General features: G+C 40.8%; 1 protein-coding gene across 1 annotated transcript in view; it reads right to left on the bottom strand.

Moving 5' to 3' along the window:
* Nucleotides 1-23,274, bottom strand: part of LOC128700871 (Golgi to ER traffic protein 4 homolog) — a 64,060-nt gene that overhangs the window by 17,727 nt on the left and 23,059 nt on the right. Inside the window, exons 2-4 of the mRNA XM_070087009.1 lie at nt 21,541-21,619; nt 18,821-18,915; nt 7,983-8,119 (exon numbers count right to left, since the gene is read on the bottom strand). Of these exons, the coding sequence (XP_069943110.1) occupies nt 7,983-8,119; nt 18,821-18,915; nt 21,541-21,619 (311 nt within the window). The remainder of the gene's footprint in view (nt 1-7,982; nt 8,120-18,820; nt 18,916-21,540; nt 21,620-23,274) is intronic.

The raw sequence follows: 23,274 nt of genomic DNA, 5'->3' as shown, positions 1-23,274 counted from the left end.
CTATACATTAAAGTATTATTAATATCAAATATAGAACACAATAAAAAATACTAGTAAAATATAAAATAAGAACTAGCATGGGCCAACATGCCTCATTCATATAAAGGTGCTCAGAGGTTCTTGTTTCATTTTTCACTGATATTTTTTCATACCTGCAGTGACATGTTTTATTGTTATTTTTTACATACAACACTATAAACAGTTTGTGCATAGTCATGATGCCAGAAAAAAAAAAAATTTATAGTTAGGTTATGTAAATGAAGCAATATGACACTTACCACTGAAGTTAATACTTGCTTAAATGCCCTCTCGTGCTTCAGGCAGTCTTTAAGCTATCAAAGAATGCTGTCAAATAAATTCTGAAGAGTGATAGGTGAGAATGAAGCCCATTTGTCTTTAACAGATGCTTGTAGCTCTAGGATGGATGATGTGTCACAGTCCCTTAGGTGACATTTCATACATGACCACAAAATTTCTATTGGGTTTAGGTGGGAGCTATTATTACCTCACCAGTCATTAAAATAGGGCACCTCACAATTATTTAACCACATTTTGACATTTCTGGCAGTGTGGCAAGGAGCAGTGTCTTGCATAAAGAGTGCTGCTTTGCCCTTTTCCAAGGAATCATGTAAACAGTCCATTAAAATCTCCAAATAATTGTTATGATTCATTATGACATTTTTGGGTAGTATTACTAATTCCCAAACACATTCATAAGTGAAACATCTCCCGCACCATGAGGGATGCAGGATGTTTCAGTCTTGGCAGTGTACTGTGGGAGGTGTAAGTCAAAATGAGGCATATGGTACACACTTCCTATACCATGATCAGTCATTGTCAAAGTTGATTTATCTGACTACATAACTCTCCTCCACTCCTCCAAACTCAAAGTATTCCTCGCAAAACTTTACTTTATTCTCCTTTTGCCACAATGTAAGGAGAGGTTTACTGTGGGCACAAAAGCTTTTAAATTTCAAGTCATCGAAAAGTGATTGATTGAGACACCTGGGGAACACGATCCAATAACTAAGGATTTTTCTCCTTCACTTCCCATGCTGCGATGGGTGGATTTACCCTATCTTGACAAGTAATCATTTTCAGTCCATGGGGAGATTAATTTAGGCATAACAATCTTGGGAAGAGGGACTGGAATATGGGTCTCTGCCTGGCCATGAAAATGTTTGATGAGACGTGGCACTAAATGAAATTTCAGTTGTGTTTCAGCAGAAATAAGTGTGCACACTGGCCACTTTTTTGCAAGGCAATCACAGCCGATATATCCTCCATATTTGTACTTTCCCTGGAAATTATTGTTGGTCACAAGAGAGGAGATGGTTAGTAACTGCACAGTGATGAAAATATAGGCTACCAATGTGTGCATAAAAAAAAAAAAAATCTCACCCTCACAATAATCAGAATGTTATGAAGTGAATCTCATGACATATGCTGCATTGTCAAGTATTTATACAGTATGGCCAGATGAATGACTAAATATTTTGCATTCCACGAGACATGTATAATTTATTTTTAACATGCTGGCCGTCTCCCACCGAGGCAGGATGACCCCAAAAAATGAAAACAACTTTCACCATCATTCACACTATCACTGTATTGCAGAGGCGCACAGATACAACAGTTTACATGTCCCTCTAAACAGCAAGTATCCCAAACCTCTCCTTTCAAGTGCTAGCATTGTACTTCCCACCTCTGAGACTCAAGTCCAGCTAACTGGTTCCCCTGAATCCCTTCACAAATTATTACCTAGTTCACAATCCAACAGCTCATCAAGTCCCAAAAACCATTTGTCTCCACTCACTCCTCTCTAACATGCTCACACATACAAAATTAATTATGCAAAGATGTGACATTAGCCTACTGGTGCCATAACTTCACACAAGACTGAACAAAACTTTTAAATAAATATAAGTGCTTAAGTTTCAAAACCCAGTGTAGTTTTAAGAATCTCTCTCAACAACAATTGGCTCATCCAATACAATAACCTTATTATTATATAGCCAGAAATTTACTATAAAGATAGGGGACTGGACTGTAACTATATAGTTCCCATTTTTTTTTTTTTCAACAAGTCGGCCGTCTCCCACCGAGGCAGGGTGACCCAAAAAAGAAAGAAAATCCCCAAAAAGAAAATACTTTCATCATCATTCAACACTTTCACCACACTCACACATTATCACTGTTTTTGCAGAGGTGCTCAGAATACAACAGTTTAGAAGCATACACATAAAGATACACAGGAGCTGAGTCTCGACCCCTGAAACCACAACTAGGTGAGTACACACACCCACTCATTCACACAGCTGATCCTTGGAATTTGACCGCATCCCCTCACCCCCCCACACACCTTTCCCTCCCCCACAGACCTTTCCCCTCCCCCGCTCTTGCCTTCACTCCCTCCTATCTTTCTCTCTCCCCCTCCCTCGTGTTTCTCTCTCTCATAGCCTTTTTCCCTCCCTTTCCCCCTACTCTTTCTTTCTCTCTCTCCCTCTCTCTCTTTCTCTCACTCTCCCTCTCTCTCTCTCTCTCTCTCTCTCTCTCTCTACAGGCTTCTCTCTCCTTCTCCCTTTTTCCATATTTCTACCCCTCCCTCGCATTTCTCTCTCTCATAGCCTTTTCCCTCACCCTCCTTTCTCTGTCTCTGTCTCTCTGTCTCTCTCTCTCTCTCTCTCTCTCTTTCTCTCTACCCTTTCTCTCCCCCCTCACATTTCTCTCTCTCTTTCTTTCTCTCCCTCTCTCTCTCTCACTCTCTCCCCCCCCCCTCTCTCTCTCTCTCTACAGGCTTCTCTCTCCTTCTCCCTTTTTCTATATTTCTACCCCTCCCTCGCATTTCTCTCTCTCATAGCCTTTTCCCTCACCCTCCTTTCTCTGTCTCTCTCTCTCTCTATAGGCTTCTCTCTCCATCTCCCTTTTTCTATATTTCTACCCCTCCCTTGCATTTCTCTCTCTCATAGCCTTTTCCCTCACCCTCCTTTCTCTGTCTCTCTCTCTCTCTCTATAGGCTTCTCTCCCAATCTCCCTTTTTCTATATTTCTACCCCTCCCTTGCATTTCTCTCTCTCATAGCCTTTTCCCTCACCCTCCTTTCTCTGTCTCTCTCTCTCTCTCTCTCTCTCTCCCTCTCTCAACCCTTTCTCTCCCCCCTCACATTTCTCTCTCTCACCCTTGGTCTTATCCCTCACCCCCATACTCTCTCCTCTCTCTCCCTCTTTCTACCCTTTCCCTCTCCTCTCTCTCCCTCTTTCTACCCTTTCTCTCTCCCCCTTGCACCCTCTCCCTCCTCTAACCTTCTGTCTGTGGTAAAAAAAAAAAAAAAAAAAATGGGTGGCTCTAGAGGACGGAAAACCAGAGATCTGGTAGACAAACCAGGCAGGAAAGACTGGGAGTTAGAGCTCCAAAAAAGGGAGGAAGAGTGGGGAAGGAAGATAGTAGAGCTTGGTAAGAAAATGGAGGAGCGGATAGCTGAGGAGTGCAGGAAGTGGGAAGTACAGGTCTTAGCAGCAGAAGCTAGGATACAGTGCTTAGAAGAGAAACTGCAAAGCCTGAAACAGATTAGAGAGACAAATGACAATTCAGATGTGACATCAGGCGCAGACAAGGGGACGGTAAGCAACAACGGAGACATGCCGTACGCGAAGGCCTTATCAGACCCACGTGGGGCCAGGGAAAAGACGAGGAGTACACTAAGATCAAATGACAGGTCCGAAGACAATGAAGGTATGCTATATGCAGAGATTCTAACAGCCAACTGCAGTAGCAAGGGACAGCTGGTCATGAAAGACAGTTCACTGAGAATAGAAGTTCCAGATATGACAGGGACTGAAGGCAAGAACATGTCAATGGAAGGAAATAAAATGCTTCAGAGGAAGCAGATGGAGACTCAGTGGGAGGAGGACAGGGCAAGGTCAGTTTTTGTGTACGGGCTCCAAGAAGCCAAGGGGGACAACTTTGAAGAAATAAAACAGGAGGAGAAAAAAATGATTGAAGGCATCATGAAAACAATAGGTGAGGGCGATATGACCCAGGTGACAAATTTTCAGAGAATTGGGTGGTTTGCGAGTGGAAGGATACGGCCTGTCAAAGTAATTTTCAAGGAAGAATCAGTTCGAACCAGGATTCTGCAAGAGAAAGCAAGACTGAGGGACAAACAGGGGTACCAGAGAGTATACCTCGACCGCGACAGAACACAAGACGAAAGGACTACACTGAAAGAGAGGGTACAGAGACGCAAGGAGGAACGAGAGGCAATGACGAAGATGAGCAGGACCCAGACACAGGAGGAAGGGCAAACACACCCCACAGAATCTCCCACCAAAAGACTCCAACCACGACATTCCCAACGCAACTGAGCAACCTATACTACAACCCACTCACTGTTCCCTCTGCCACCAACCCCCATATCACAAACCTCACCCCAACAGCTGTCCCTTATGGGCATTCTGACCCCACCCCCATCATCACAAACCCCACCTACACCACAGCCCCATATAGGCCCCCCACCAAGGCTCTCGCTCCCCCAACCCCAATATTCTTGCATGACCACAATGATAGAAAAGAAACTGAAAGTTTGGTACACAAACGCGGATGGAATAACGAATAAACATGAGGAGTGGAACGAAAGAATCAGTGAAAAATCCCCAGACATCATAGCAGTCACAGAAACAAAACTCGCTGAGACAATAACAGACACAATCTTCCCAATGGGATATCAGATCCTGAGGAAAGATAGGAGTAGAGGGGGAGGAGGGGTTGCACTGCTCATAAAACACCGATGGGGATTTGAGGAAATGGAAGGCATGGACATGACTGGAGAAAGAGACTACATTGTAGGTACAATTCAGTCCGGAGAACATAAAGTAGTCATTGGAGTGATGTATAACCCACCACAGAACTGCAGGAGGCCAAGAGAGGAGTATGAAGAAAACAACAGGGTGATGGTGGACACACTGGCTGAGGTGGCAAGAAGAGCTCACTCGAGCAGAGCAAAGTTACTGGTAATGGGCGATTTCAACCACAGGGAGATCGACTGGGAAAACCTGGAGCCACATGGGGGTCCCGAAACATGGAGAGCCAAGATGATGGATGTGGTACTTGAAAACCTCATGCATCAACATGTCAGGGACACAACCAGAGAGAGAGGGGAGGATGAGCCAGCAAGACTGGATCTTGTGTTCACCCTGAGCAGTTCAGACATTGAGGACATCACTTACGAGAGGCCCCCTTGGAGCTAGCGATCATGTGGTTCTGAGTTTTGATTATATAGTAGAGTTACAAGTGGAGAAGGTAACAGGAACTGAAGGGGTCAGGCCAAACTATAAAAGGGGGGACTACACAGGTATGAGAAACTTCCTGCAGGAGGTTCAGTGGGACAGAGAAATGGTAGGAAAATCAGTAAACGAGATGATGGAATATGTGGCAACAAAGTGCAAGGAGGCAGAGGAAAGTTTTGTTCCCAAGGGAAACAGAAATAATAGGAAGACCAAAACGAGTCCTTGGTTTACCCGAAGGTGTAGGGAGGCAAAAACTAAGTGCAACAGAGAATGGAAAAGGTACAGGAGGCATAGGACCCAGGAAAACAAGGAGATTAGTAGAAGAGCCAGAAACGAGTATGCACAGATAAGGAGGGAGGCCCAGCGACAGTATGAAAACGACTTAGCATCGAAAGTCAAATCTGACCTGAAACTGCTGTATAGCCACATTAGGAGGAAGACAACAGTCAAGGACCAGGTGATAAGGCTGAGGAAAGAAAGTGGAGAACTCACAAGAAACGATCAAGAGGTATGTGAGGAGCTCAACATGAGATTTAAGGAAGTATTTACAGTAGAGTCAGGAAGGACTCTGGGGGGACAGACCAGATGGGGACACCAGCAAGGAATACACCAACAAGTGTTGGACGACATACATACAGATGAGGAGGAGGTGAAGAAACTGCTAAGGGACATCGATACCTCAAAGGCAATGGGACCGGACAACATCTCCCTGTGGGTCCTTAGAGAGGGAGCAGATATGTTGTGCGTGCCACTTACCACAATCTTCAACACGTCCCTGGAAACTGGGCAACTACCTGAGGTATGGAAGATGGCAAATGTAGTTCCCATTTTTAAAAAAGGAGACAGAAAAGAGGCACTAAACTATAGACCTGTGTCATTGACGTGTATAGTATGCAAAATTATGGAGAAGATTATCAGGAGGAGAGTGGTGGAGCACCTGGAACGGAACAAGAGTATAAATGCCAACCAGCACGGATTCATGGAAGGCAAATCCTGTGTCACAAACCTTCTGGAGTTTTATGATAAAATAACAGAAGTAAGACACGAGAGAGAGGGGTGGGTTGATTGCATCTTCTTGGACTGCAAGAAGGCCTTTGACACAGTTCCTCACAAGAGATTAGTGCAGAAGCTAGAGCATCAGGCGCATATAACAGGAAGGGCACTGCAATGGATCAGAGAATACCTGACAGGGAGACAACAACGAGTCATGGTACATAATGATGTATCACAGTGGGCACCTGTGACGAGCGGGGTCCCACAGGGGTCGGTCCTAGGACCAGTGCTATTTTTGGTATATGTGAATGACATGATGGAAGGGTTAGACTCAGAAGTGTCCCTGTTTGCAGATGATGTGAAGTTAATGAGGAGAATTAAATCTGATGAGGACCAGGCAGGACTTCAAAGAGACCTGGACAGACTGGACACCTGGTCCAGCAAATGGCTTCTCGAATTTAATCCTGCCAAATGCAAAGTCATGAAGATAGGGGAAGGGCACAGAAGACCACAGACCGAGTATAGGCTAGGTGGCCAAAGACTGCAAACCTCACTCAAGGAGAAAGATCTTGGGGTGAGTATAACACCGAGCATGTCTCCGGAAGCACACATCAACCAGATAACTGCTGCAGCATATGGGCGCCTGGCAAACCTGAGAACAGCATTCCGATACCTTAGTAAGGAATCGTTCAAGTCACTGTACACCGTGTATGTCAGGCCCATACTGGAGTATGCAGCACCTGTTTGGAACCCGCACTTGATAAAGCACGTCAAGAAACTAGAGAAAGTACAAAGGTTTGCGACAAGGTTAGTTCCAGAGCTAAGGGGAATGTCCTATGAAGAAAGATTAAGGGAAATCGGCCTGACGACACTGGAGGACAGGAGGGTCAGGGGAGACATGATAACGACATATAAAATACTGCGTGGAATAGACAAGGTGGACAAAGACAGGATGTTCCAGGGAGGGGACACAGAAACAAGAGGCCACAATTGGAAGTTGAAGACACAAATGAGTCAGAGAGATATTAGGAAGTATTTCTTCAGTCATAGAGTTGTAAGGCAGTGGAATAGCCTAGAAAATGACGTAGTGGAGGCAGGAACCATACACAGTTTTAAGACGAGGTTTGATAAAGCTCATGGAGCGGGGAGAGAGAGGGCCCAGTAGCAACCGGTGAAGAGGGGCCAGGAGCTAAGACTTGACCCCTGCAACCACAAATAGGTGAGTACAAATAGGTGAGTACAACATATCCCTCCAAACTGCCAATATCCCAAACCCCTCCTTTAAAGTGCAGGCATTGTACTTCCCATTTCCAGGACTCAAGTCCGACTATATGAAAATAGTTCCCATATCTTCATGAAATGTAACACACAATTTTATGTAACATGCTAAACCTGAGGAATATAACCCCATATAATCAGACAATTTGCTGCAATTTTCAAGCAGAATATGGGATCAAATTCTACACACACAAATATATAAATAGATGGGAACTCATTTTAAGTTAGCGCTCTTCACTAGATTTATACTGTATCTTGTTTTTTGTGTGTGTTGCTGCTGAGCACAAAAACCATCAAGGAAAGTATAAGGGTTAACTGGGCTGCAATAAGAGTACGTATAAGAGGGACAAGGTAGTACAACAACGATGAAAAAAAAAAAGCAGATTGCTTGCTATAAATTAATTTCTAAGCATCAACCTAGATTTACCCTTCCATAGTGTCTGTGCAAGAAGTTGATGTAGTCTTGGGTGGCCTAGCTTGTGTCTCTCTCCACATGACCATTTTACTGCTCGAACGAGGTACTGATGACGTTCAGGTGTGCCATGGTTCAACAGACTGAATAAACTGTAAAAATAATGTCCTACAGTTTAGTATTACAGCATATACAATACTTGATTTTCATTTACCACATACTGACCACAGTAAGTGAATCTTTGTTAAAACTACAATATATAACTACTGTAACACAAGACCATTACCTGGAATCAAGGCATGTAACAATTATGATACAGGATACTTGATTTGCTGTCAAAATATATGTCAAAAAATAGAGCAGAGGATGGACCCCACTTATACAGCAGGTTAGGTTCACGAATACAGCTGTAAAGCAAATCATAGCCTTTATTCACTTTCAAATGCATATAAAAGCCTGATAATATGTTTTCCCTATAATATATTAAGTAAACAAAAATAGGTAAATCACTCACAAACCTGTTTAAATTATTTTTTAAGAATGTGTTTTGTTTGCTAATTGCATATACAAATTAGGTGTGTGAAATGTGTAAGAAATTGCAAGTGGTAGTGCATGAAACTGATATTCAATCTCTTGGATGTGACAATAATAAATGCATTCAACAAGTACCCTACGTAAATAAGAAATAAAGTGAACTTACGACAATTTCACTTAGATGTTATTAGGAAAATTCTAAAAACAAACCAACAGCTCTGACCCACAACAGGTGAGCACTGTAGTGCCACAAATGATTATTCTACACTTTGGGGTAAACAATTAGCCAAACACAATCCTCCTACAACAAACAAGAAAGCTTGACAGAATTTGAGTTCTAGAACTTTAAATGTTAGTAGACAGAGTTAAATTAAATTCTTGCCTTATAGGGACTAGTGGAAACCCCAGTTGGGAGAGAAAATACTAGATTAGTAGCATGACTCAGTACAGACTGAAGTCTTTATAAACAAGTAATCAAGCAAACTCACAAATAAACAATTGGAGAAATCAATTCAAGAGGAAACAAATGTATGGATAAGGACCAAGATACTCTGTGTATCAAGATATTTCCTGACTCCATAAAAATAATGAATAAAAAAAATACACAAGATTTAGAAATGTTTTCTTTTTTCTTTTTACATGCTGGTCGTCTCCCAGTGAAGCAGGGCGATCCAAAAAACACTTTCACTATCATTCACACTATCACTGTTTTGCCAGAGCTGTGCAGTCTAGATGTCACTCTAAACAGCAAATATCCCAAACCCCTCCTTTAGAGTGCATGCACTGTACTTCCACTATCAGGACTCAAGTCCTACAGGCTGCAAATAGACAATACCACTATTTAACCCTTAAACTATCCAAAGGTACCTCTACATTTGTACTGTTAGCGCTCCAAATGTAGATCTACGTTTTATTTTTCCTGCCTCTAAATTTGGCATGACTGGCCTGAGAGGCCTGGTCAGTATAGAATGGGTCTTAACGCTTGGTGTGCACAGTATTAAAAAAATCTGGGACCACTTAGTACTTTGTGGGAACACCAGTTCAACTGAGTGCCAGCTAGAGCAAACAGGGTGGCAAACACCAGGGATTCACTGATGTCATGTTGTATTAACACTCCCCTTTTAAGAGGAAAGTGATGGATGTGGCCACAAGTGGTCGAGGAAATATCAAAAACCTCAATAATAACCTATACGTAACATTCGTGAAACATCCTTTCATTTCTTATACCAATGATAGTGTCATTCTGCCAGAATGTCCTATAACCTATACCCTAAGTAAAGAGAAACAACTCTGGAACGTGTGTAATACGTATTCAGCAGGCTGGCCGGCTGGCTGGCTGCCTTTGACTGTCTATCTGTCTGTATCTGCCTATATCTCTGTCTATATCTTTTTTTTTTCTTTTTTCAACAAGTCGGTCGTCTCCCACCGAGGCAGGGTGACCCAAAAATGAAAAAAAATCCCCAAAAAGAAAATACTTTCATCATCATTCAACACTTTCACTACACTCACACATTATCACTGCTTTTGCAGAGGTGCTCAGAATACAACAGCTTAGAAGCATATACGTATAAAGATACACAACATATCCCTCCAAACTGTAAATATCCCAAACCCCTCCATTAAAGTGCAGGCATTGTACTTCCCATTTCCAGGACTCAAGTCCGACTATATGAAAATAACCGGTTTCCCTGAATCCCTTCATTAAATATTACCCTGCTCACACTCCAACAGATCGTCAGGTCCCAAGTATCAATCGTCTCCATTCACTCCTATCTAACACGCTCATGCACGCTTGCTAAAGTCCAAGCCCCTTGCCCACAAAACCTCCTTTACCCCCTCTTTCCAACCCTTTCGAGGACGACCCCTACCCCTCTTTCCTTCCCCTATAGATTTATATGCTTTCCATGTCATTCTACTTTGATCCATTCTCTCTAAATGACCAAACCACCTCAACAACCCCTCTTCTGCCCTCTGACTAATGCTTTTATTAACTCCACACCTTCTCCTAATTTCCACACTCTGAATTTTCTGCATAATATTTACACCACACATTGCCCTTAGACAGGACATCTCCACTGCCTCCAACCGTCTCCTCGCTGCTGCATTTACCACTCAAGCTTCACATCCATATAAGAGTGTTAGTACTACTATACTTTCATACATTCCCTTCTTTGCCTCCATAGATAACGTTTTTTGACTCCACATATACCTCAACGCACCACTCACCTTTTTTCCTTCATCAATTCTATGATTAACCTCATCCTTCATAAATCCATCCGCCGACACTTCAACTCCCAAGTATCTGAAAACATTCACTTCTTCCATACTCCTCCTCCCCAATTTGATATCCAATTTTTCTTTATCTAAATCATTTGATACCCTCATCACCTTACTCTTTTCTATGTTCACTTTCAACTTTCTACCTTTACACACATTCTCAAACTCATCCACTAACCTTTGCAATTTTTCTTTAGAATCTCCCATAAGCACAGTATCATCAGCAAAAAGTAACTGTGTCAATTCCCATTTTGAATTTGATTCCCCATAATTTAATCCCACCCCTCTCCCAAACACCCTAGCATTTACTTCTTTTACAACCCCATCTATAAATATATTAAACAACCATGGTGACATTACACATCCCTGTCTAAGACCTACTTTTACCGGGAAGTATTCTCCCTCTCTTCTACATACCCTAACCTGAGCCTCACTATCCTCATAAAAGCTCTTTACAGCATTTAGTAACTTACAACCTATTCCATATACTTGCAACATCTGCCACATTGCTCCTCTATCCACTCTATCATATGCCTTTTCTAAATCCATAAATGCAATAAAAACTTCCCTACCTTTATCTAAATACTGTTCACATATATGCTTCAATGTAAACACTTGATCTACACATCCCCTACCCACTCTGAAGCCTCCTTGCTCATCCGCAATTCTACATTCTGTCTTACCTCTAATTCTTTCAATTATAACCCTACCGTATACTTTTCCTGGTATACTCAGTAAACTTATTCCTCTATAATTTTTACAATCTCTTTTGTACCGTTTCCCTTTATATAAAGGGACTATACATGCTCTCCGCCAATCTCTAGGTACCTTCCCCTCTTTCATACATTTATTAAACAAAAGTACCAACCACTCCAACACTATATCCCCCCCTGCTTTTAACATTTCTGTCATGATCTCATCAGTTCCAGCTGCTTTACCCCCTTTCATTCTACGTAATGCCTCACGTACCTCCACCACACTTGCATTCTGCTCTTCTTCACTCCTAAAAGATGGTATACCTCCCTGGCCAGTGCATGAAATTACCGCCTCCCTTTCTTCCTCAACATTTAAAAGTTCCTCAAAATATTCTCACCATCTACCTAATACCTCCCTCTCCCCATCTACTAACTCCCCTACTCTGTTTTTAACTGACAAATCCATACTTTCCCTAGGCTTTCTTAACTTGTTTAACTCACTCCAAAATTTTTTCTTATTTTCATTAAAATTTCTTGACAGTGCCTCTCCCACTCTTTCATCTGCTCTCCTTTTGCACTCTCTCACCACTCTCTTTACCTTTCTTTTACTCTCCATATACTCTGCTCTTCTTTTAACACTTCTGCTTTGTAAAAACCTCTCGTAAGCTACCTTTTTCTCTTTTATCACACCCTTTACTTCATCATTCCACCAATCACTCCTCTTTCCTCCTGCCCCACCCTCCTATGACCACAAACTTCTGCCCCACATTCTAATACTGCATTTTTAAAACTATTCCAACCCTCTTCAACCCCCCCACTACTCATCTTTGCACTAGCCCACCTTTCTGCCAATAGTCGCTTATATCTCGCCCGAACTTCCTCCTCCCTTAGTTTATACACTTTCACCTCCTTCTTACTTCTTGTTGCCACCTTCCTCTTTTCCCATCTACCTCTTACTCTAACTGTAGCTACAACTAAATAATGATCCGATATATCAGTTGCCCCTCTATAAACATGTACATCCTGGAGCCTACCCATCAACCTTTTATCCACCAATACATAATCTAACAAACTACTTTCATTACGTGCTACATCATACCTTGTATATTTATTTATCCTCTTTTTCATAAAATATGTATTACTTATTACCAAATCTCTTTCTACACATAGCTCAATTAAAGGCTCCCCATTTACATTTACCCCTGGCACCCCAAATTTACCTACTACTCCCTCCATAACATTTTTACCCACTTTAGCATTGAAATCCCCAACCACCATTACTCTCACACTTGATTCAAAACTCCCCATGCATTCACTCAACATTTCCCAGAATCTCTCTCTCTCCTCTACACTTCTCTCTTCTCCAGGTGCATACACGCTTACTATAACCCACTTTTCACATCCAATCTTTATTTTACTCCACATATTCCTTGAATTTATACATTTGTAGTCCCTCTTTTCCTGCCCTAGCTTATCCTTCAACATTATTGCTACTCCTTCTTTAGCTCTAACTCTATTTGAAACCCCTGACCTAATCCCATTTATTCCTCTCCATTGAAACTCTCCCACCCCCTTCAGCTTTGTTTCACTTAAAGCCAGGACATCCAGTTTCTTCTCATTCATAACATCCACAATCATCTCTTTCTTATCATTTGCACAACATCCATGCACATTCAGACTTCCCACTTTGACAATTTTCTTCTTCTTATTCTTTTTAGTAATCTTTACAGGAAAAGGGGTTACTAGCCCATTGTTCCCGGCATTTTAGTTGACTTTTACAACACGCATGGCTTACGGAGGAAAGATTCTTATTCCACTTCCCCATGGATATAAAAGGAAAAGTAATAAGACCAAGAACTATTAAGATAAAATCAAAGAAAACTCAGATGAGTGTGTATAAATAAACGTGTACATGTATGTGTAGTGTGACCTAAGTGTAAGTAGAAGTAGCATGTTTATGAGACAGACAAAAGACACCAGCAATCCTACCATCATGTAAAACAATTACAGGCTTTCGTTTTACACTCACTTGGCAGGACGGTAGTACCTCCCTGGGTGGTTGCTGTCTACCAACCTACTACTTACTATATCTCTATATCTCTATCTATATTTCTGTCTATATCACCGTCTATCTATATCTCTGTCTATTTCTCATATGTACATATAAGTACAGTTATTATACATAGTGCTATGCCAAGTGCTATGTAGTGCTTGTAGATATAAGACATAATAAGCATGACTGGCAAGTAATACACATTGTCACTTCTGCATCGTGTGTAATACCTGTTGGTTTACGAGCCGCTCTCTAAGACTGAGAGACAAGCAGACGGAAAGATACAAACACAGGCAGACAGAAAGACAGATAAGAGCTAGACAGATATACAGACAGAGACAGACAGACAGATAGATAGACAGATATACATGTTTGTGTGTAACAGCAAAAACAAATAAAGCCAGGGTTCCCTGCAGCAGTGCACTATCATCGTGTCACTCCACTGCTTACCCTGTCAGCAGTTTAGTGACACTCGTCATAAACACCATGCTTCAAGAAGTTTCGTATACAGTGGACCCTCGAGTTTCGTAAGCCTCGCACTTCGTAAATTTCACCTTTCGACAACTTTTTTGTCAAAATATAGCCTCGCAGTTCGTAATTTGCCTCGCCATTCGTCGGTCGTCCAGAACACATATGAGCGGCCTCCCAGCGTCCGTGCCACACAAAGGCACCCCACCCACCATTCCCAGTTAGTGTGGCATTGTTTATTGGCGAGTGACCATCACCCCACTCATTCATATGATAAATTTCATAATAATCAATTGTTTTTTGTGCTTGCAACTGCTAAATAAGCCACCATGGGCCAAAACAAAGCTCCTAGTGCCAGCCCTTTAGTAGAGAAGGCAAGAAACACGATAGAATTCAAGAAAGACCACACCAGCCAGGGTACTTCTCCACACACACCATTTGATTTGAGCGAGACTTGCGCACGAGTGAACAAAATTATCAAACCTTATTGCTTGGGGAGCATTGAAAATTGGGTTGGGCAAATATTCTGTTAGTGGGATGGTTTGTGAAAGACCTGCCTAGTATGGGCAAACAGGTCTACTGCAGTGTTCCTGCTTTCTCATGTTATGTACACCAGCCAGGGTACTTCCCCACACACACCAGCCACGACACTTCCCCACACACCAGCCAGGGTACTTCCCCACACACCTGCCAGGGTGCTTCCCCACACATCAAACAGGGTACTTCCCCACACCAGCCAGGGTACTTCCCCACACAAACCAGCCAGGGTACTTCCCCACACAAACCAGCCAGGGTACTTCCCCACACAAACCAGCCAGGGTACTTCCCTGCACAAACCAGCCAGGGTACTTCCCCACACAAACCAGCCAGGGTACTTCCCCACATAAATCAGCCAGGGTACTTCCCTACACAAACCAGCCAGGGCACTTCCCCACACAAACCAGCCAGGGTAATTCCCCACACACACACCAGCCAGGGTACTTCCCCACACACACGATTTGATTTGAGTGGGACTTGCGCACAAGTGAATAGAATTATCAAACCTTATTGCTTGGGGAGCATTGAAAACTGGGTTGGGCAAATATTCTGTTAGTGGGATGGTTTGTGAAGGACCTGCCTAGTATGGGCCAATAGGCCTGTTGCAGTGTTCCTCCTTTCTTATGTTCTTATGTACACCAGCTGAGGAAATTGCTTCAGAGGAGGAGGAGGAAGAGAGAGGGAAGAAGGTGCCTTCTTCAAAGATTAAGGACATCTGTGCAAAGTGGAGTGAGGTGCAAACATTTGTGGAGGAACATTACCCTAACCCTCTCCCCTCCTCCCATTTTCTATACACCAATGAGTGTCTTCAATAAAGTTAAGTGTGATGTTATCATTGTTTTATATGTACTTGATTTCTCATTCTTTTCTGTACGTAAATCTATATTTAATGTAAAAAATATTTTTTGTTAATACTTTTGGGTGTCTGGAACAGATTATTTGGATTTACATTATTTCTTATGGGGATAATGGTTTTGCCATTCATAAATTTTGCCTTTCATCAGACTCTCTGGAATGGATTAATTACAAAATCTGAGGGTCCACTGTATACTCAAGCATGTCTAAAACATTGCTGAGACCTATAAATACTTTGTACATGTTTCTAGACAATAGTAAATGACCAAGGCAGGTGAAAATGTTCACCTGTCAGTGTGATTGTGACTATCTGAGTACTATTTCTGTACCTAATATTAGCGTCAGAACAACGATTGGCTATGAAATCACAAGAACTACAGTATTATAAAATGTAATTTTCAGAACATAATTTTTTTTTTTCAACAAGTCTGCCGTCTCCCACCGAGGCAGGGTGACCCAAAAAGAAAGAAAATCCCCAAAAAGAAAATACTTTCATCATTCAACACTTTCACCTCACTCACACATAATCACTGTTTTTGCAGAGGTGCTCAGAACACAACAGTTTAGAAGCATATACGTATAAAGATACACAACATATCCCTCCAAACTGCTAATATCCCAAAACCCCTCCTTCAGAGTGCAGGCATTGTACTTCTCATTTCCAGGACTCAAGTCCGGCTATATAAAAATAACCGGTTTCCCTGAATCCCTTCACTAAATATTACCCTGCTCACACTCCAACAGATCATCAGGTCCCAAATACCATTCGTCTCCATTCACTCCTATCGAACACGCTCATGCACGCCTGCTGGAAGTCCAAGCCCCTCGCCCACAAAACCTCCCTTACCCCTTCCTTCCAACCTTTTCGAGGACGACCCCTAGCCTGCCTTCCTTCTCCTACAGATTTAAATGCTCTCCATGTCATTCTACTTTGACCCATTCTCTCTAAATGACCAAACCACCTCAACAACCCCTCTTCAGCCCTCTGACTAATACTTTTATTAACTCCACACCTTCTCCTAATTTCCACACTCCAAATTTTCTGCATAATATTTACACCACATATTGCCCTTAGACAGGATATCTCCACTGCCTCCAACCACCTCCTCGCTGCTGCATTCACAACCCAAGCTTCACACCCATATAAGAGTGTTGGTACTACTATACTTTCATACATTCCCTTCTTTGCCTCCATAGGTAACGTTTTTTGACTCCACATATACCTCAATGCACCACTCACCTTTTTTCCTTCATCAATTCTATGATTAACCTCATCCTTCATAAATCCATCCGCCGACACGTCATCTCCCAAGTATCTGAAAACATTCACTTCTTCCATACTCCTCCTCCCCAATTTAATATATAAATTAAATAAAAAACGAGAGAAAAAGTATATTGGCAACACCTCTGCAAGCGGCAGGACTCGACATTGCCGTCGGGTGAGCATCCAGCGCCAACTTCGCAGTCTTATATCTTGTTAAGTACTGGTCCAAAATTTTTTTTTTTTTGGTCTTCTAACACACAGAAAATTGCCCTCTTTAATTAAAAAAAGAAAACAATTTTTTTTTTTATATATTTGGAGCACTGCACGAGTGAATGTAGATCTACATTTGGACAGTTTAAGGGTTAAGGCACTGAAATATTCAATCTGTATTTCCAAATATTCAGGAAAAAAAAAAAAAGAAAAAGAACCACTAAAACAGTTTTGAATACATACTCCATGTTCAAAATGCAAATTCAGATCTGCATATAATCAGTATGAAAGTGAAAATCAACCCCACAGACATCCAACAGTAAGGCTAAGTGATTAACATACAGAAAACAATATCAGTCCAAGAACAGAGCCTTAAGGAATACATAGGGCAAAGGAGATTGCTCAGATTTGGTCACAGACTCCTACTCAATATGACCAACACAAAAAATATTAGTAGAAAACCTGAGGTTGCAAGATCATAGCTCACAGTTCAATACTATGTAATTTAAATTTAGTTTTTCTTTTCCAATAGAAACGTGACGACTTTTAAGGCACGCAGGAGTGGAATTCCTTTCTATTGGCAGTACGCATTTCTGCTATGGAGTGTCATGGCAGGCAGGCAGGAAACCGATCATTATGCATTAGGCAGCTTAACTGTTTTAGCAGTACAGGGTAAAGTGTGAGGGAGAATGAATGAATGCAAACTAAGTCCCACATGGGTCAGTGTATATCACTGCTCAGTTTTTCCTTCTTTTCATCACTTCATCTTGTCTCTCGATATGTATCGTGGTATCCAAATGAAGTGCAGGTGATACTGGTGAAGCAAGGAAGGAAGCACAAAATTATGCTTATTTCAGAAAGATTATTGGGTAATTGAGACGCTGAAGGGTGGTGCATGCATCATGGAAGAGGCCCTAGCATCTGGTGTTCGAGAATCAATGATTCGTTTAAGACAATAATACGAAGATAAAAGCTTGTGCAAGAAATAACACTCAATGTGACATGGTGAAAAGAATGAGAAATAGATTACAGTTAAATAAACATAATGTTTACTAAATGTGTAGACTGAAAGGCCAACAGAGAATGGTATTTCACCTGATGTCCTTTTTATTTGGGACAAAGCCTTATACTATAAAACAGTTTATGAGGAGGAAGGATAGCCACAAAACAAGTGCACATTTAGTGTTGGATGGTTTAACCAGTCTAGAATACACAGTGAGCTGCAAACAGAACTGCAGCAACATATGATAGAATACCTGAGCACTCCACAGTATCAATCAACTGGTGAAGCTGCATCAGAATACAAGATCCCCAACCTTCAACATCACATTAACTCCAACCGTCAACCGTGGCCCAAAAGATCCACACCCACCCTCTCCACTCATTTCAAGACATTAAGCATCACTAATGCAACCTTATTTATCCCATATTTTTCAGTTCATAAATCAGAGAAATCAATGGCAGTGCAATTTTTAGGAATGTAACCCACATAAATTATGATCACCCACTGTATTTCAGAAGAGACAATGCAGTATCCCTAAGGCCACAGCCTAAAAGATCACTCATTAGTATTCCATGATCAATAGTATCAAATACAGAAGAAAGGTCAAAGAAAATTAGCAATGACATTTCCTAAACAAGTGTTCAGCATCAAATCATTGTAAACTTTACACAAAGCCATATCAGTTAAGTTAAATGACTGATACACAGACTGAATGCTAGGAAGAACATGGCTATACTGCAGAAGAGGAAACAATTAATTTAGAATAGCACATTCAGTCAATTTAGAAAGATGTGTAAGATTTAAAACAGGACAATAGTTTGAAATGTTCCCAAATCAAAGAAAGGCTTAATGAGGGAAATAATCAAAGCCTTTTTCATTGACTGTGGAAAACATTAATTTTGAAAACAATGATTAATCAACAGTTATAAAGGGAACAGCAATATATCCACAACTTACTTGGCTATTTGAGATATTTGGTCTTCTGTTGGCTCAGTTTTGGACTTCTCAAATACATCCAGCATTAAAAGAGCTAGGTCTGCACCACTTGTTTGCTGTCGAATAAAAGCACTCAATGAGAATTCTGTTTAAGTAAAAAAGATAAACAAAATAAGTTTCTGTATGGAAAATATCAGTCAAGAAAAATTAAAATTTTTTTTTCATCTGTTGGAAGTTAGTTGTGTAGTAAAAGTTGTGTAGTAAAAATAATGTTTGGCCTGTTAACCCTTTGACTGTTCTGGTCGTATATATACGTCTTACAAGCCACCGTTTCTGACGTATATCTTTCTTTCTTTCAACAAACTAGCCGTATCCCACCGAGGCAGTGTGGCCAAAAAAGAAAAACTAAAGTTTCTCTTTTTAAATTTAGTAATTTATACAGGAGAAGGGGTTACTAGCCCCTTGCTCCTGGCATTTTAGTCGCCTCTAACAACACGCATGGCTTACGGAGGAAGAATTTTGTTCCAATTCCCCATGGAGAAAAGAGGAAATAAACAAGAACAAGAACTAGTAAGAAAATAGAAGAAAACCCAGAGGGGTGTGTATATATATGCTTGTACATGTATGTGTAGTGTGACCGAAGTGTAAGTAGAAGTAGCAAGACTTACCTGAAACCTTGCATGTTTATGAGACAGAAAAATGGACGCCAGCAATCCCACCATCATGTAAAACAATTACAGGCTTTTGTTTTACACTCACCTGGCAGGACAGTAGTACCTCCCTGGGCGGTTGCTGTCTACCAACCTACTACCTAGATTTCGACGTATATATACTCATAAATTCTAGCGGCTTCAAATCAAGCAGGAGAAAGCTGGTAGGCCCACATGTGAGAGAATGAGTCTGTGTGGTCAGTGTGCACCACATAAAAAAAATACTACAGCATGCAGTGCATAATAAGAAAAAAAAAACTGACCGTTTTTTTTAACTAAAATACCGACTTTGTGTTCTATTTTCGTATAGTATTTATGGCTGTATTCTCGTTTTCTTGGTCTCATATGATAGGATGGAAAACATATTATAGAAATAGAGGTGATTTTAATTGGTTTTACTATGAAAAGAACCTTGAAATGGAGCTCAAAGTAGCAGAAATTTTTTATTTTTGCCGATGTTCAAAAGTAAACAAATGATGTCATTTTCCAATGTCCAACTAGCCATTCTAATATGCAGTCATGAATGGGTTGACATTATTTAAACAATTATTACAATATTGCAATAGTCTGCATAACAGTAAATCTTCTATTTTTTGTGTGAATAAAAATTCAAAATAGAAAGCAAGAGTAATATCAGAGGGGCCTGGAGACATGACTGATGAACAAAGAAAATGTTATTTTAGAGCCAGGAATGTCTGCGCTGTTCATTCTGGACCCTATTTTGAAATTGTCATATGTTTTAATTTTCGTGAAATTGGCCAAATTGCAAATTTCTGATCACCTTATTGGGTAGTTGAAATCAGTAAATGGGCAGTTTCTTGTACTCAGTCGATAGAAAAAATGGAGTTCTAAAGAAATAGCTACGAGTTTGGTTGACTGGAACAATGGAATTAGCCGAAAATAGGGCTCAAAGTGGGCGAAATCGCCAATTCGTAAATATCGCTAACTTCGCGAGAGCGTAATTCCGTCATTTTCCATCAAATTTCATTCCTTTTGGTGTCATTACAATAGGGAAAATATTCTCTATCATTTCATAAGAGAATTTTTTTGTGGGGGAGGGGGGAGGGGGGGATTTTGCGACACCAGGAGACACCTCAGGATTTGGGGTTGCGACAGTCAAGGGGTTAAAGAGTAATTTCAGTTTGTCCCATGTCTGCGGGTCTCTATTAACATTACTTATTATATATTTACTCTTTCAAATTTTCTACCTGTCATGTTGCTTTTTTCAAGGTTACCTTTCTTACTCCTTCATTAATTTCATTCACTCCTAATCCCAAGCAATAAATTTCTCCCAGTTTATTGTGTATAGTAATCTCTTGTAATGTGCTGTGTAGTGTTATAGTCCGATGTGTTGTGTAGCACAGTAGACTGTTGTATTGCTTAGAGTAGTAACATGTTGCTTTGTGCTGTATACTGTATAGTGCTGTTGTGTTGTGTATAGTAATATGTTGTCTTATTTCATAATCTGCCTTTAACGATTTTTCAAAATATTCTCTCCCTCTCTAACACCTCAACCTACATTTTTAGCCTCGCTATTATCCCTTCATAACTGACAGAGTCATTTATTTCCTCAACCTGTACATCTGCGGCCTGGTCACAGACTGGGCCGCGGGGGCGTTGACCCCCGGAACTCTCTCCAGGTAAACATCTTAAGGTACCTTAATAGTTCCACATTAGTAGCTCCAACAATATTTCAACATACACAACTCCAAAGTATTACAACTTATACACATGCAAACTTCACCAAACATGATAAAACAAAGACATACTCACGATTTTTTAATGAACCAGCAGTCTTCCACTGAGGAAGGGTGACCCCCCCCCCCAAAAAAAAAAGAGGAAACACTTTCACCAATATTCATTCAATCACTGTCTTTCCAAATGCATGATGACATCATACCGTCATGATCTTTCCACCAATATACAAGATTTATACAAAATTAAAAAGTCCTCTACAAACAAGTGACAACACTATTATTATAATCGAAGAGCCGCGCTAAACCCAAAATAGGTACCAAAAATTAATCTTACTTGATCATGCATTAAAAGAAGAGATGCTCCATTATACAAGAGATCTAAAACTTCACTGTATTTCTGCTGGCTGCAGTATCTGTAAGTAAATAACATTATCAAGTGAGAGAGATTCTAATGTCATCACAATCTTCTGCATCTATAGTGATAATCAATTTATTCATTAACAAATTACAGTACATGTACTCAAAAGTAATTCTTCATAATCTCAAAGTGGTTTTGCATTTAAAATATTTTCATATTATATACCATATGGTAAACTCTCAATTAAATAGTTTGGAAAATATGGGACAAAACCTGCTTGGTCAATTAATTTGGAAATAACAAAGTACAGTGGTCATAAAATTACCCATTAGTATTCTGATTGTGACAAAACAATCTCATCTCTATATGCCACAATTGCAGTTACCAGCCACTCACTCCCCTCTATTAGTCTGTTAAATCGAGGTTTGACTACTTAATTTTACCACTTATCAAACTTTATTTTACACAAAAATGCAGAGTATAATAATGTCACATGTAATACAGACATAACTGTAATTGTGCACGAAGCCTAAGAACAGGCTTTCTTGCTAACCACCTGATCAGCAAAGTTCTTTCTGTCTGCATGTAATATTCAGGCTCACCCTGTCATCCAACCCATCATCCACATTTGTTACAGTGCATATTGACATGCGTGAATGAAGTTTCAGCACTGTATACGACCCATGCTGCCTGAAGCAAGTCACCAGTGTTTCATAATTACACTGTCATGTAATTATATGGAAATATAGGTTAATACACATTAAAGGGGACTAGAAGACACAGACCAGCCAGACTATGGGAAGCAAAAGAGGGGAGCCACAACCTCTCCAGTGACAGGTGTTTTAGGGCCAGGAGGGAAAAAAGACTGGCAAGAAATGACAATAATCCTACACCAACTGAAAACATTTCTAAAGCAGAGGCACAAACATTGGCCTCTACTCCAAAACAACAGATATTAGAGTCAGCAAATAAAACCCTCCTAAATTCCACCAATATAACAACATTTGTCTTTGCAAACATACAGGGTCTAAAGCCATCAAAAAACAACAAAATTCCTTACATCAAGGGACTGCTCATGGAGTCAAATGGAATGTATGCAGCATTCACAGAGACCCACATAAAGGATCATCATGACAATGAAATATGGATCCCAGGTTATAACCTATTCCGATACGACAGACTAAACAGGCAACAAGGGGGGGGGGGGAGTTGGCCTGTACGTCACAGAGTCACTCATTTTCACAGAACTACTAAACACCTCAATGATGTAGCTGAAGTTTTGGCAGTCAACTATAGTGATAATATAGCATTTATTGTGGTGGAGACGGAAAAAAAAAATAGAGAAGCTAGATACAGCGATTGATAAACAAGGGTGGAGGTCGACCGTTCGTCATTGTAGGAGTGCCAGCAGTCACCGGCTCTTCAACACGCAAGTTATACTTTTTTATCAATCAAATCACATATTACTCGGGTAGATAATTTCCAGTAGATCCTTCATGTGTTAGCTCAAATCACCGACCAGTATGTTTTAAATAAGTGACCCACTGCTCAGATCAGATAGACTGGTCCGAACCCTTGACTGGTCCGAACCCTTAACTGGTCTGAACCCTTGACTGGTCCGAACCCTTGACTGGTCCGAACCCTTGACTGGTCCGAACCCTTGACTGGTCCGAACCCTGGACTGGTTTCAAACGGTTTCGTGCACTACCT

This window comes from Cherax quadricarinatus, chromosome 20 (assembly GCF_038502225.1).
Source record: "Cherax quadricarinatus isolate ZL_2023a chromosome 20, ASM3850222v1, whole genome shotgun sequence".
Lineage (NCBI taxonomy): Eukaryota > Metazoa > Arthropoda > Malacostraca > Decapoda > Parastacidae > Cherax > Cherax quadricarinatus.
The sequence above is the reverse complement of the archived record's forward strand: the minus strand, read 5'-3'. Positions and strand labels throughout refer to the sequence as shown.